The 16528-nt window shown below is 34.8% G+C and overlaps 3 protein-coding genes across 3 annotated transcripts; 1 reads left to right on the forward strand and 2 right to left on the reverse strand.

The window, feature by feature from the left end:
• The first annotated feature begins 4193 nt into the window (after positions 1-4193).
• On the forward strand, positions 4194-4967 carry LOC148911057 (uncharacterized). Its single transcript, XM_089030444.1, has one exon. It carries the CDS (start codon positions 4263-4265, stop codon positions 4950-4952), a length of 690 nt encoding a protein of 229 aa, XP_088886570.1. The 5' UTR covers positions 4194-4262; the 3' UTR covers positions 4953-4967.
• A 152-nt stretch (positions 4968-5119) lies between these two features.
• Positions 5120-12416, reverse strand: LOC116308180 (uncharacterized). The gene is made up of 8 exons (XM_031718564.2): positions 12099-12416; positions 11787-11923; positions 11654-11708; positions 11365-11514; positions 11143-11225; positions 8630-8708; positions 7678-7761; positions 5120-6625 (listed from the first exon to the last, which is right to left on the reverse strand). Exons 1-8 carry the CDS (start codon positions 12297-12299, stop codon positions 5375-5377), a joined length of 2040 nt encoding a protein of 679 aa, XP_031574424.2. The 5' UTR covers positions 12300-12416; the 3' UTR covers positions 5120-5374.
• A 318-nt stretch (positions 12417-12734) lies between these two features.
• Positions 12735-16466, reverse strand: LOC116308173 (uncharacterized). Its single transcript, XM_031718555.2, has 2 exons — positions 16318-16466; positions 12735-16082 (listed from the first exon to the last, which is right to left on the reverse strand). The coding sequence occupies exon 2, from the start codon at positions 16054-16056 to the stop codon at positions 14584-14586; it is 1473 nt and encodes a 490-aa protein (XP_031574415.2). The 5' UTR covers positions 16057-16082; positions 16318-16466; the 3' UTR covers positions 12735-14583.
• Between the last annotated feature and the right edge of the window lie 62 nt (positions 16467-16528).

A 16528-nucleotide genomic window follows, 5' to 3' on the forward strand; every position in this document is an offset into this window, starting at 1 on the left:
TGTGGGGGCAAAAAACAAACAAAAAAAAAAAAAAAAAAACAGAAAAACAAAACAACAACAACAAAAAAAAACCAGAAAAACTGCGCTGCTTCAAGGAGGATTACCGAACGGCCTCGCTTCATCATGAGATCCAGTGAGTATATGGCATTTGAAACATCATTTGTGTCCAGGTAAATAAAGCATTATGTCTAAGTATAAGTAATCATATGGTTTCAAGAGCAATTTGGAATTATTTAATAGTTTGCATGATTGGATTTTTCAAAGAGTTTCGAAATAGCATGAGCCCCCAGGGCAATTGCTTTTTGAGCTCTTTAAGAAACACGTGAGTAAAAATTCATTTCAAATTGAATAAGCAACCATGACTATAATGATACACATGAAAAATTGACAATTTTCGAAATTATTTGCCTGCAGTGTAAATTACTATTGGTTATTGGTAAACATCACATTTCTCAGCCAATCAGAATTGAGTAAATTTTTCATGTATATTATTATAGACATTTCCTTTTGAAAATAAGGTTCTTTCTTTGGGTTGGATCAATAAACAACCACAAACCACAGCCATAAACAAAAAAATGATGTTCTTGGGAATGACGCATGGTCTGTGAATGGGAAACATTGCACCAAGACAAATTAGACCCACTGGGAAGGAAAGAAATGCACAATATCAGCAATAATGAATTAATTATTCAGAGGTTGCTGGTATGAGTTGCCATGTTCAGCAGCACTTTTGGGAGGGGGAAGGGAACACTACTATGCAGGCTAGGTCTCAGGGGGTTTTCAATAAAACCTGAATACTCTAGTTTCGAGTTGTCTGTTGCTCAGGGTTAGCCTCGGCTTTGTACAGAATATTCATGTTTTCCATTGAAGGTCTGTGGAATTTCAAAGTGTTCATAATCATCCTTTTTTCACTAGGGTAGCACTTAATAGCTAGTGGCTAACAAACCTGTGGCCCTCATTCCGTGATCGAATTGGAATTTTAGTAGTTGATTTTTGCGGAGGGAGAAAACCAGAGAACCCGGAAAACCCTCGAAGCACAGGAGAGAACCATCAAACAACTCTATTCATATACAACACCGAACCCGACTGGACTTGAACTCCGGTTGCATTGATGAGAGGCGAGTGCTCACACCGCTACGCCACCCATGCTTCCCATAATGTTGATGTTGTGAATTCTTTACTTTACTGCTGGTGTTTGTTGGTATTTGTGAATATTTGGACACTATTAACTCAAGGCTGTAAAACCTGAGTGAGAGAGTCTGTAACCAAGGAACTCAGCAGTAATTTGGAACTCAAAAATAATCTATTAGTGTTAAAAAAGTAAGCCCTCCCTCTCTAAAAATAACTTTTCCTTCCTTATAATATTTAAACCAGGATGCTTGTAAATAAGCTTTATTTTGTCATTCATCACAATAATATATATACATAAATCTTTATCTATCTTTAATACTAGATGCATTCACAGCATAATAATTATAATGGTTATTTCAGTAATGAATAAATAAAATTTCTTGATATTATTTCTTGAAAAAAAAAAAAAAAAAGATTACATGTAACTTCTTTAAAAGGAAGCATAGTAATTATAAGTTTAGAGATGTTGAGAATAGTTTAAATAACGTTTTGAATTTCAAATAATAATAGTTTATGACTGAACAAAAATAATTTATTTTCAAGAAAAACTCTAAAATTTTTGATATTAGATTCTAATCAATTTGGTTGATGATCAGAATAGAACAGTGCAGGTTGGTGAAGGTTTTGTTGCATTCTTGCATAACTGAAGCCTGAAATGCACTTAGTGTGAATGCAGTCAGTGAATGGTGATGATAAAATGGAATTTTCCTAAACTTTGTCTGCTAGTTTTTCCAGCATAATTATTTTTTATGTGCCACATTTTTACATAATTATGAATATTAATAATACATTTCAAGCTTGGTATGCACCATGTAACAAAGCCTAATCACCAAGAAAAAGTTGTATTCTTGGGGTGAATGTCACATTATAGTTGTTTATAGCGGTATGTTGGTTGACAATAACAAAGCATTCAACCAACATGGGAGCTGTTTCATTATTATTAATATCTCAAGGTATTTGGAGTTCTGTGGTTGCACCCAAAGAATGCTCTGTGAAATAGTACTATTTAATAAAGTACTAAATAATGTAAATGTCTGTTCTTTTTAAATAATTTGTTGGTGCTCAGTACAAATAAGCAAATTATAATTTCAAAAATAGCACCATTTTGTGGATATAAAGTGTATGTACTCTAGTCAAATATAATTCTTATTCAGCATATAACATTGCTAACATTTGAACCTTTAATGTTAAGAGAAGCAATATCAACATTTTGAAAAAGATCATCTCATTATAGACAATTTCGGAGATGCGTAAGTGCTTTCATAAATATTGCATGGCAGACAATAAGACAAGGCATTTTTGGGCAGTGTGATTAAAATCATTGGAAATCATACAGTTAAATGAGATCTCTAAAACCCTTGAAGAAATGATTTTGCTTGATGTGAGATATTTTTCAAAAAGTTACCCTGCTCCCAAAAACAAAACTTCAAAGTATTCAAACATAATTTTAATAAATAAAATTTCTCTATATTATATCTTGAAAGCATCCATATAGAATATCCACATAGCATTCATAATAGTCTTGCACGAAAATGCCTCGTTTTCAAATCTGTGCACACAACACTATTGTCAGCACTTGCACACTTCAAAAAGATCTATGTTTAAAAGCACTTTTAGGGCCCCACTTTTCATTTTTTAGATCATAATGTGCAAGAACTCCTCTTTTTCATGCTCCATATAATGATGTACAAAAATCTATGTTTTTAGTTTTATTGTCAAGTGTCTTGTGTTTTTTTCTTCTAGGACTAGACCAAGTACACAAGAAAATTTATCAGACTTCTTAAATTGCTTATTTCAAAATAATGTAGGAAAATATATTTCTTTCTACCTATTTTTCTAGAGCTATTAATGCTTTGTATAGCATGGTACTATTTAAATCAATTAGTTCAAGTTAATTCACTTAAATAGTACCATTATTCATATTATAATAACTAGTAACTGATGATAACAGACGCTCTGTTGAAATATGTTTTTAACCATATACATATATAATATACATATATATATACAGAAAGAGAGAGCAGAGCCAATGTATTCAAGAAACATGTTTTGATAGTTCAGGATCATTGGCAGTATGCGAGCATTATCAATTTTGGCTTCTACAAGAGACATGGAAAAGACCTCTTTGGCTTGGGTACGCCCAGGAGTAATATATTCCTATTTCAGACCATGTGTCGTTCCCTAGAGCACCATTTCTTCATTTAATGGTTGAGCTCTGTTGCATGAGATGACACAACTTAAACAAAGAATTCTCAAGGAAATGAAATGTGGTCTGAAATGGGAAAGTATTATGCCTGAGTGGAGGTCTTTTTCCTATTACTAAGGGTTACATCTGGAATCAATCATTTGCCCCTTCCCCTAGTGTTGAGTGCATGCTCATATCAATACGAAGTGTGGAAAGGTCTATGTCAAACTAATGAGTTGACAATTCTCATTCTTTTGGTATTGATTCTACATGTAGTGAATAGTTGAATGGTGAAATATTTCTTCATTTGAGAGTTGTATATTTCCAGTGCAACTACGCCAACCAAGGATGCACACTAATTTCAATTAATACACAAATTTTATCTGGTTTATGCAAAAATATTCAAAAAAGCACCATCATTATGCTGCTCTTGGTTTCCACAATATTTATAATTAATTCATTTGTATAAATTTGTCCTATAGTGGCCAGTTTTTGTTATTAGTAAGTAAAACAAAATACTATGTACTTATTGACTGAGTGGGAGGGCCGTATGGGAAAATATTTGGTTCGAGGTCATGTCGTACGGACCGAGCGCAGCGAGGTCCGTGCAAATGACCGAGAGCCAAATATTTTCCCGTACGGCCCGACCTAACTCAGTCAATAAGCATTTTATCATATGACCCTCACGAAAATAAAAATAATTAAAGAAAAGAAAGCGCGCGGATTCGAGCAGGGCCGGACGGGTTTTTCCGGCCCGCTTACGTCAACCCGTCCGGCCCCCATCACATGACTTTTTCCAATGGTTTTATTAGAGCGCGCGAGCAGGGTCGTACGGGTCATATGATAAACTCAATGACTGCATTGACATCAAAGGTCGGACCTTGCTTCTTTAGAAGACTGGGCGGCGGATTGGCAAGTCAAGTTTAACCCTAAAAAGTGTGAAGCCATGAGGATAACTCATAAGGGTGATAAGAATAGAACACAATATCACATATCCGACACAGCATTAAAGAACGTACATGACTACAAAGACCTTGGAGTTATAATGTCGAGCGATCTAAGTTGGTCCAAACATGTAGAAGCAATTGTACATAAAGCAAATAAAGTCCTTGGTTTAGTTAAACGTACCACGGGTAGTAGAAATAAGGAAATCTTTTCCATACTCTATAAATCACTGGTCCGTCCCATTCTGGAATATGCATGCCCAGTTTGGGCACCACACCTAGTAAAGGATATCCATGCAATTGAATCTATACAACGAAGAGCGTCACGCATCGCACTTGGTCAAAAACGACAAGAGATGGCATATGAAGACAGATGTAAGATACTCAAATGGAACTCTTTGCAACTTAGAAGGGAATTCCTCTCTCTAGTTGAGTGCTATAAGATTGTACACAAGATGAACGGTCTAGATTTCAGTGACTATTTTGAACTTTGTAAAAGTACGAAAACGAGAGCTAATCACCAATTTAAAATACAGACCAAATCTGCTAGAGTAAATTGTTACAAATATTCTTTTTTTGTGCGAATAATCAAATCTTGGAATGATCTTCCTAATAACGTAGTAAATCATACAGATGAACCCAATGTAAATAAATTTAAAACAAGACTTAAGAAACACATGAACATTTTTTGAAGTTAGTATTGTACATATATATATATATATATATATTATTAGTTCTTAAAATTATTTATTTATTTTAAATTAGGGGACTTATATAGGGCTAACCTCAATGTCTTCCTTTTCAAAATATGTAATCTGCATTTTTGAATAAAGTATTATTAATTAATTAATTAAAAGGACTTAATCAACATATAGAAACTATTATCATAGTTGGTTTCTTATCTTTTAAAACTTAGACGCATTACTCTGAAATGAAGAAATATTTCCCAAATGACTAAATAATCACTTCATATAGAATGAACAAAGTGTTATATCAGAGGTTCAGTGCACTTTAATTTAGAATATTTAATTCTTGCATTAGCCCTTACTCTAATCTAAAATATATTTAATTCTTTAACTAAGAAAAATAGAAATTTATATACCATGTATGGTGCTTATGGTGTATCCTTACTTTTGCTTCTGTTTCCAAGTAGAAATGAGAAAAGCATTGGGGAACGTAATCTCTTTTTGGCCTTTACATTATCAGGACTGGTTGATTTTAAGCCAATCACCTTGTCTTTTTCCATCTCTTTTACTAGAGCCATTCTGCTAGATGCTTCAGCATTAATCACTGAATAACTTCCATAACGATCAAAGTGAGGTGTTTTAATGTTTTTACAAGTAGGAGTGCTCAAATGGTCTTCTTCATCTTCTTGAAGAGAAACCTGCCTTCTTAAACTTGATGTCCTTGATGAAAAATCACTGTCTGTAAAAGATGCACTTTCATTGTTTGAAGTGCAAAGTGATGAGCTATCTGGCATAGAGTCAAACCCTGAAGACATGGATACAACATCAGGTTGGGTGCCATACTGACCTCTTTCAGTAGATGTAGATTTTTCTGAATGAATGCTCAGGTTGAAATCAGGAATGTTTGAGTAGATAGGTGAGCAAGGAGATATGGTATGTCGTCTTGAGGGAAGAGCACTCCTACTGCTAGATAAGCCTGGTGTTCCTGGACAGGAGACAGACTTGGAAGGATTTACATCAGTTGCAGATTTATGTTGGTTTGTTGTATATTCAGTCTGGTTTTCATTCAAATCATAATTTAATGAAGAAATGTCTTTAGGTGGGAGAGGAGAAACACGTGTTAATACAGATGATGACTGTGACCTTCGTTTTGGATAACTAGAGCTTTGATCACTGTCTTTCTTTCCTTTAGTATGAACATTCAATTCCTTACTCCTCAAACCTAATACATTCTTAAAGAATCCCATTAACTTAGCAGGTGTATTTTTCAATAAATCATCAGTTGCAGAATGGAAAAGCTTATAACGTCCAGATATCCAAGACATTCTTCGCTTATTCTCACTATTGCTTCTCTGTCGATGGCCATTTTCATCTTTCAAAATGCATGCAGGAGACAATGAACAACTTGATGAGCTAGTACTAGAGCTCCAATTAGTACTACTGACACAGGTGGTATCTCTAGTATGTGAATCGATAGCATTTTCACCATGTAAAGTTTCAAGGGGAATGTCTGGCCTCCGAGGATATTCAGTCAGAATCGTCTCAATGTGCTTGAGTGTTGCTGCAAAACTTGGACGAGTTTGAGGATCCACTTGACAGCAACAAACAGCAGTATGTAAAAACTCTATTGGACAATCTTCTACCATTGTCTGGAACTTTTCAACATCAAGTCCAAAAGCCTAGAATTTATTAAAATTAAGAAAGTATAATTCTTGTAAAATATTTATCTACGTGTTAGACTTGTGGCTTATTCTGAAAATATCAATGATTGTCAATCTATATAAACTCTTATTTATTATTATTATTATTATTACTATTATTATTATTATTATCTTCTCCTTATATCAGTTTTCAATGTTAAGTGAGCTGAGCATCTTCAAGCTGCACACTGAAATGAGTTTTTTGGCTTACTTCAAATAAAATATAATATTCAGTTGTCACAGTTATCATAACAGGGCTTGAAATGAAAATTATTTTCAGTCTGCCATAGTGAAAAAGCACGGTAAAAGGAGGTCATTCCAGTAAATTTTGCATATCATTTTATTATTCATTTGGCAGTGCATCGTTATTTTTGCCTGTCAAACCTGAAATTTGGCCTGTCATTTGGCCATTGGCTGGCCGCTATTTTGAGTCCAGTATAACTGGCTTGAAAAAGAAAATTCCAGTGGGCAGCTCTTGACTGCAGAGTTCATGTTAAATATTGAAAATGAGGCTTTTTGAGAAACTGTTAGAATTATTTTTATCCCACACTCACGTCCTGACCAAACTGCAGCTCAGCCCTACAGGGGGAAAGAAAAACAATCTGGTGGCTCACAGGGTAGTCCCATGCCAGACTATGAATTCCAGTGAGATATGGATATTTTCAGAATTTAGAAAACAACAGTAGTGTCCAAATAAAATTTACTTGTCATAAACAGTTTTTTTGTTGTTGAAATGTCTAGCAATCCATATCTTAATATATCATCTTTTGCTCTGATATCCTTTGTACTTACTGTAAGTAATAGTGAAGGAAATTTAATATGAACATACAATACATTATGAATTGAATTTAAACTCTGTTTGCTGCATGCAAAATTATTACTTTTCCAATTAAAGTGATAACTTTTAATCACTGCATTATCACTGTAATGATGAAAACAGTTAGGTTATAGACACGGTACAACATTACTACTAATACCATGAGTTTTCATATATGCATGCACACTCTTACATAAATATCAACTTCACATACCCCTGTTCTTGGCAGTTCATCAGGATCTGCTTGTACTCGTCCAATAATCTCACACATTATTATGCCAAATGAAAACACATCAGCCTGAAAGATTTGGAACAAACAAGAAAGTTAAGAAATAAACATTTTCAAATCATGTAATTATTATTATATATAGCTATTATATTAAAAACATTCCAAACATCCATTAGTTTTTTAAAATCTTTTTTTATTCAGAATCTAACTTGTAATTTAAAGAATTTAACAGATCTTTTTCGATAATTGATAAAATATATATCTGGTCAATAATTTTATGACAAGACAGTAAATAAACTAATGATAGATGTGAACAAATGAGACAAAGTTCATAATGATTGTTTGTAGTAGCTAGTCTTCCACATCCCAACCATCATATAACTCAATAAGATGGGAGTGAGCTGGCACATATTTTAGTAAGAGAGTTATGAAATATAGTAAGTATTTTGTATTTCCTGAAAACAAAGCAATCCAGCCATCCTTCCTCGAACAGTAAGATTCCAGTTTCTCATATAAATGCTGATTCAGTCCTTTATTGGACAGGAACTAGTCCAAAAGTAAGTTTTGCGTAAGCAGATGATGTAAGACGATAAATGTATAATTTATCAATCTGCTAACATCTTAAAGAGTGGATGAGTGAGTAAGTGAGAGACACATTTTCATATTCAGACCCCTTACAATAACTAATTTTTATGCTTCACGTATCCACAAGTTAAAAATGAAGCATATCAATATTTGCTGAAATATTCAAAGAATTTGAAAAAACTTGATAACAGGCCAAAATTCAAGGTCCAAGCTAAAGTGTTAAACACAAGCCAGGACTTTTCAGGACCCAAGTGAAACCCGTCTAATCAGTGGCATGTAATAACATAAATAAGTTTACATTGCCTTCAACAAAATTTATTGTATTTAGCAAACAAACAAGCCTTGATAATACCTTGTTATTGTATGTCTCTCCTCTAAGTAGTTCTGGAGCCATATTGTAAGGTGAGCCTACCACTGTTTGTACACCTTGACTAAAAATAAAAGAGAACATTTCTGAAAATAGTAAATCTATCCCTACTTCACATGGAATGTGATAATCGGGGATCCAGTGTAGTATGACCTTTATTGTGCTACACATGTCATTTCTGAGAGGAAGTAGTAGATATGTACACCATATATAATAAACATTGATTATCTTTTCAAAAAAAGTTAAGACATCTCTTTTCTTTTTTCTTTATTGGTTTTCCATGCTCTGCAAAATCAGTAGTTAAATTTGGTTTTTCTCTGCTGCCAATCAAAAAATATCAGTTATTACCTTTTATATCCAAGGGCGGATCCAGGGGGAGGGTCGGGGGGTCGCGACCCCCCTGTCATTCCTGAGGTCAAATGGGCTTCTTGTGGTAAAAATGCGACTGGGATTCCTTTGCCCACAAAATTTACCCTTGAGACCCCCCTTCAAAAAAACCCTGTATCCGCCCTTGATATCTATGACTGGTGTCAGTGAAAACCAATTTCACGACAAGCCGTTAAAATATCTGAGTTCACAAAATATCCAAACTTGTAGTAAAGGATTAAAACATCTTCAAGAAAAGTAATCATCCAGTTAAACACTTACTAAATGGCCTTATTACATAGTGGCTAAACAAATTGCAAGTAGCAACGATAAAAATAACAAAATGCTAGAGCAAAAACACTTTTTGGCCTTTAAGGTGAATTGGTGAACCAGACTTTTTATAGATCTTAATTTCTGTTTGTGATTTTCAACATTCTTTGAATTCGAATGTTTCAAGCTATATATTATATTATTATTGACTGAAATCGTATTGTGTTATGTTTTATCTTACTGTGTAGCTAATTAAAAGTGTTAATAATTCACTAAATTGTCTTTTGGTTGGCAGAGGCAACCACTTTCTTTCTTACTTTGAATGGAGAGGACTTTTCCATTACAAAAACAGTGTTTCAACAAGAAAAACAAGGTTACTTGAAGCACATGATTAAAAGCATGGTAAATAAATAGTTTCAAGATTGAAAATTTATCAACTGTATTTTTTGTAATTCCAAATTTTATTATAGGTAGATGTTATAGAGGTTTTTCATGTGATGTCATGGCAGCCATGTTTGAGACCAAAACAAAAGAAATTTTCTCCCTTAGGAAATAAATTATCTTGTCATGCAAAAATATTCCATTGTTCCTGTCAACAAGCATGGCTGCTGTGAAAAACCCTCTATAAAAAATACTGAAACAAAACTCGAAACATTCCTTACTTTCTCTTTCTTTCTTTTATTTTATTTCTTCTTTGGTAAACAGAAATTCAAAACGATGGCATAATTTCTTAAATTTTTAAATTACATTTTACAATATTTTTCAAAATTCCTTTAAAGTCTGCAAGTTGTGTTAAAAATTTCTCAATCCATAATAATTTTTGTTTTTTGGCAACATAGTTAATAGAGGTGGCAACTAGCATAATTATAAACACGAACGAGATAGAGACATTCGTGCATAGCAGACAGGAAATATGCTTGATTGATTCTCTTCATAATCTTGATAAAGAAAACAGGCTATGGATCATTTAACAACACCATAACAAAAAATTAAAGATAGCAAATAAAATTAACGATGCGAAACGATTCGCGAAATTAGAATAAAGAATAAGTTTTCTTAATACAGGTAAAGAAAAAGGAATTTGAACAAAAATGTCAAAAATAACATATCGAAGTTAATCTTATTATTTATTTTTTTCTTTTTGACATCTCTAAATAACCTGTTTTTTTTAATGACTTCGAAGTTAAATTCAGCTGTATTTTCCAGTTGAAAAGAAAAGGAAAATTAATGGACTGGTGTTGTCTAAATAATCGGTGCTATAAATAATAGCTAAGGAGCACGCCACAAAATATGTTGCTGTTTTAAATTTTTACAAAGTCTCAGTTTATTGTATTATTTTCGCGATCGCTACTATATTATAAAACCGATAAAAGATATTTGACCAGGTTCAGATCAATAATGATAGAGTCTAGATTACTCCTGGCAATGAAGAAATTAAACTTGGAACAAAAATAGAAAGTAAAATAACAGATGGAACTCAAATGTTAAGGTTTTTTTGTTTCTAACTTTAGCGGTCAACTTAAATTTTTAATGTTGTTTCACATTATCACCTCAGGGATCGGACACAGAAGAATGAAAGACATCAAGGAAAAACTTTAAATTCCAAGTACTATGTATTGAATCTCCTATAATCTTCCGTATAAAAGCGTATGCGAAAAGCATTTGAATTTTACGATCTGGGACACTCGTTGCGTTAGTTAGCTTTTACGGTTGAGTGGTTGTTGAGGAGCTTGACTTCACTTGTATTTGTCGCTGCCGGACGTCCAGCAACCTTGCGAAACATTTAAATCACCAATTATGTAGTTGACAACTCTTTTTGTACATCGAGTAACATTTTTCTACATGACAGAGTACAAACTTACTCGTTATCTAGTAGATATGTTGCCAAGCCGAAGTCTGCAATCACAGCATATTTCGCTCCATTGGCAATTTGAATTAAACAATTCTAGAAGAAGAAAGAAAGAATCATTGCACATAATCCTCTATTTACAACCAAGATCCGATGACACGAATTCTCTAATAAAACAGAATAGCTGAGCAAACGAGGAAATGAGACTAGAATTATAGTAGTCCAATGTGCATACCTTTGAAGCAAGGTCTCTATGGATTATTCTTTTCTTGTGCAAGTAGCTCATTCCATCTGCTATATCCCGAGCAAGATAAACTCTAGTTCCCCAGTCTAGCACTTCATCGTGGTTCATCAATAGTTCCTCAAGGTTTCCGCCGTTAATGTACTACAGCAAAACGAAAGGAAAACATTTCAAACCACGTCAAAAGTTCGGTGAACTCGTGCAACTCAGCACAGTCACACAGCAAACCAAACAGTATTTCCTGAGTGTTTTTTTTTCCTTATTAAAACGCGAATAAAAATACCTCAATTAAAAGATGCATTTGTCCCTCTTCATCTCCTATACAAAGTCCCAGAAATCTGTCGAAAATGAAAGGAAAAATGGTGAAACAGTAGTTGATAAAAAAGATTGCACAAGGAAATCAGCCACGAACGAACCTGATCACGTTTGGATGACACATTCGACTCAAGATGGCTGCTTCACTCATCAGGTCATTTTCACATATACTCCTATCTTGAATTGAAAGCTTGTCCTTTTTCAAAACCATCGTTCTATCTGTACGTTTGTGGTAGGCCTGAAAGACACAGAGAACAGAAAACAACGATAAATTGTACTCAGTGCACAGTAAAACGTCACCAAATTCTTTATATACGCATTAGTTAAAAAAATGACCGCAAAGGCACCTAAATAAATACATCATTCGTCTTTACTATAAATGAAAAATATATCTTATTATAAAAGTAAGTTACCTTGTACACATCTCCAAAGAACCCACTAGCAAGTAAGGTAAGGTTTAATTCGTCTGGATAATAAACGAAAGATTTATCTATTTCCAAAGGCAACGTCTTGATTACCGAGTCGATGTCAATGGCTTGAGATCGCTCTCCTCCTAGCTCTGAATAAGGGATATTCATATCTCTTGCATTATAACCTTCCATGAAGAGAACCATACGTAGTTGTTTGAAAGGAAAGCGGTTAGTTTGAACATAGAGTGAATAACATATACGTTCTTGTTCAGAAGGTCAGATAGAGTATAGAGATCAGTAGGACGTACCTGCTACCGGAAGAGTCCTTCTCTCATAACACGCGTACGAAATGAACTATGGGTAACCGTGTGGAATCCTGCATTGCGATTGGCTAAGATGGAATTATTGCGTGTCTTATTATATGTTTGACTTGTCAAATGTCACGCAATATCAAAGTTTTCTAAAGTTTCATGAAAGAATTTCAAGTATTGTTAAGAAGAGCTTTTATCATGAAATTAGACTTATAAATTATTGAAATCAGTTTCTCTTAAATAGAATTGTGTTTGATTGTGTCCAATGCAATATTATCACGTTTTCAGAAACTTCAGAAATATAACTATGAATTATAATCATGTAAGCTTTTATTTTTTCCTGTGCTCTCTCTCTCCATTAGGACTTTAATGAGGATTATTTCAGTAATCTCCACCTCATGGGTAAAAGAAATTATTTTAATCTTTTTACATTTTAATATTACTTTGATTTTCGAAAGAGCTAGAACATTTTTCGTGCAGCTTGTTTGCGTGGGAACGTTATGGATGGAGCACTTTTACAACCAAAAAAGTCAATCATAACTTTACCTCCTACCGCACCGACTGTTAGAAAGCCAAGTTCAAAATTTTGAGAGGTCCTAATATCTAAGAAAATCATTTACAGTATTTCGCTATTAAGCCCGCCCCCTTTCTAAGTCATTTCACTTGTCAAGATCACGAATAAGAATAATTATCAATGAATTCCCAAAAGGATCAGGCCAGCCTCTCACTATAAGCGCCCACCTTACTAAAGTGATTAGATTTACGTTCACGGCAAACGTGAAACGTCAGTTGACCATTAAAAATATATTTTAAATATCTTAAAAAGAATCGCAAAAAAGTCCAAGTAGTAGAAAAACAAAAGAATATTTGTCTTTGGTGAGAAGATTTGTAAAAGGTAAAGTAAAATACAGAAAAACGATGAAAAACGTGATCACGTTTGCCGTTTGCAGGGAGGAAAAAAAGTCAATCTAAAAACTCTCTAGAATAAGTTGGATATAACGTACGCCGGAGAGTCGGCATTGAACGAAGTAAGAGTATCGGGATATTTTTGAAAACAGAATTTGTTCTTTGCGGTTTGCCTTCCGTCAGTCCAGACGTAATTTTTTTTTCTAAAACGACTCCGTAAGCCATTTATAATGATGATTACTAACTTGCCTTTAGGATCATTCACTACCACATGCATTTGACAAAAAATACTGCTAAAAATAAATCGGTGCCGGAGTGTCTTTAGCCTCCGCAGCCGTCACCAGTTTCTGTCCCAGCGACTAGGGTGTCTTGCTGTTACTCGCTCAAATATGGCACAGGATCCGTAGGGGGAAGAGGATGGGATCGATATAGCCCCCACCGGCGTCTTGCTTACCAATCTATAAGAACCACCCTACATTTATCTGATTTATGGTGAGTTTGATGTTAGACTGAATTATAGAGACTTTAGGTGCTGATAAAAAAGTCGATGTTATTCTAGGTTAATGATATTATTCAGGCAACAGTGACTGCCATTCTAATATCTGAAGCACAATAGTAATAAGTGGTAATGATGAAAAGATAAATTATACACCGTGAAAAGATGAAAAAGTAAGTTTTTTCATCTTTTCCCGGTGTATAATTTACCTTTTTATCATTACTGTTTCATTAGGAAGCCCGACGCAGCTCACACTAGTTATTAGCTAGTTATATATCTCTTCTTATATTAATAGTAATAAATGAATGTTCAATAGTTGGTAGGCCAGAACTTTGCCAGAACCTGGCCAGAACCTGGAAGCTAGTAGCTCGCCATCATTGCATAAAGTATGTTCGTATGCTTATCCTTTTTTTCTTTAATTTTTCTTTTTGAAGAAATTTTGAAGGGATTAGCACGGGTGGCGTAGCGGTGAGAGCGCTCGCATTGCCTCTCATAAACGGACACGGGTTTGAGTCTAGTCTGTGTTCGTGGAGCCTAGGGTTACCAATTTTTCTTAATTCAATTCTTCTTTTTCTTCTTCTTCTTTCTCAGTCTTCTAACCATACTGAGTTCTAGTAGCTGAGCGGCAAGCTCAGAAGGCGCGAACGCTAGCTGTTCTTTTTCAAAGTCTTTCAATCAAAGTTAATGTGAGCTTCATCTCGCATGATTTTCCATAATTTGGACTTTAATCAAATGTCGCTTTTCTTTATTTTTAACTGTAAATTAAAGCTCAAAGTCAGCAAGAAGCAGTAAATACTATAGCAAGAGCGTACAAAGAATTGTTCTGATAATCAAACACTACCAAACGGTCTTCGCCCGGAATCCACATACATCTCACAGCAGCGTGAATACCATCATCTTTTACGGCTCCAATATACACCAAACAGACACACTTTTTCTGTACATCTTCACTGAAAATATCTGTAGAACGTAAGTATTTGGTTATCTCCTCGCTGATAGTTGAGCTCAACTGGCCGCAAATTTCAGGACAATACTCCGTCAGGGTTTCCAAGTTTTTTTCCATGACGAGTCTCATTCTTTGTCTTACTTCGTGTTCTACGCGATCGTACGGCTTTGGATCACCATGGTTAGCCTTCTTGTTCTTTATAGATTTTTTTTGAAAATTAATTTTCATGTCCTTGCCTTTTTTTATGAATGAAAAAGTTTCTGCTTCTCGCCTCAGTACGGGTTCAGGCGCTGAGCAACGTCGCATTCCTAGAGGATACCTTTTTGATTTTAATACAGGAAATTGATTAACACCGTTTTCCTCTTCAACCATCGGGGTAATTGCGTAAGGAACGCCGCCAGCCTCAGCTCCCTTGGGCCAGAAACTATACTTATTGCTTCTTAGTTGTAGTCGAGGCGACCGAGGATACCATGGCGTTTTAAACTTTTTATCACTAGAGTTCAGAAAAGCCTTAAGTCTCTGGTAAATGTCTTCTTCGTCGTCGTCATCATCGTCAATTGATGTTTCAGAAGACAGATTGATTCGAAGCTTTCCCGCAACTCCTTGAATGTTCTCTTCGCTGCTCGCTAACGACATTGATTTTAACTGCTCCCCACCGTCATTCATTCGCTTTAAAGCAGCTTTTACTTTACGCCAGTTTTTTCTTCCTTTCGAGGGTCCAAATTCTGGAATTTCCTTATCAGATGTCGCAGACTTACAATTCCTAGTTGCTGTTGTTTTCATTTTCTCTGTTACTGCAGTGTCTTTTTGGTTTACACTCGACTGAAATGTTTTTCGAAAACCCATTTTCGGTGAAACAGTTCCAGGATTTTCATGGTTTTCAAATTTTTGGTTTGACGCGCCCTGCAAACCGCCGTTGCTCTCCTCCACATAATGCGAAACGTTTTTGCATGGCTGTTTCGAATTCTTTTTACGCAGGAATTTAGGAGAATATTTGATTATGTCAAGTATTCGCGTGGATTCCTGTTTCGTGTTGTTATTTCTATCACTTTTCAATGGCTGACTGAGGCCCCGTCCACAAACACCTATCTCTTCTATAACCCGATCAGGTGTGAGAAAACTTGTTTCGGCGGAAAAAACGTCTTTAGGAAAGACACTATGATCAAGAACAGCAGAAGAACAGAGACCTTGGGCTTCTGGGCTAACTTGTGTCTTATTGTCATTGCTCAAAGATGGGTTTTCTTTAACCGCGGAGTTTAAGAGAAACAGAGATGAAGCCTCGATAACCAAATCATATTCCATCTCCAATAAAAGTACTAATTAGCTCTCTGAAAAAGTTCAATCGCAAAATGACATTAGGATCAATTAAACTGAATAATCAGGAATAATTACTTCTAAACACTCATCAGTGTATTCCTCATACTACAAACAACATTAACATATCCACAAAGTGTGTATACCGAATGTACACACAAGCTAAAGAGTAAATCAGTTCGGAAATTCCGCGCACATTTTGATCAGTGAACCACTTAAACATTAGGTATTATATCAAGACTGACTTACCTTTGAAAAAGTATTTTGCTCTCTGAAATATTGGAGCTGTGATTACTGAATTTCCAGACGTAAGAGTGCATTTATATAGCACATATCCCAGTTTGCGTATGAGTTCACAGGCTATTTTATCCTAGTCTTGTTTGCTGTTCTAAATTCAGTGTTGTATTGCATGAGCATAATAAAGAAAAAATACAGAAAGGCATGTTGCCTGCATCAAACT

This window comes from Actinia tenebrosa, unplaced genomic scaffold, assembly GCF_029948245.1.
Source record: "Actinia tenebrosa isolate PJP-AT-01 unplaced genomic scaffold, QUT_ActTen_1.0 PGA_scaffold15__27_contigs__length_11533743, whole genome shotgun sequence".
In the NCBI taxonomy this organism is placed as follows: Eukaryota; Metazoa; Cnidaria; class Anthozoa; order Actiniaria; family Actiniidae; genus Actinia; species Actinia tenebrosa.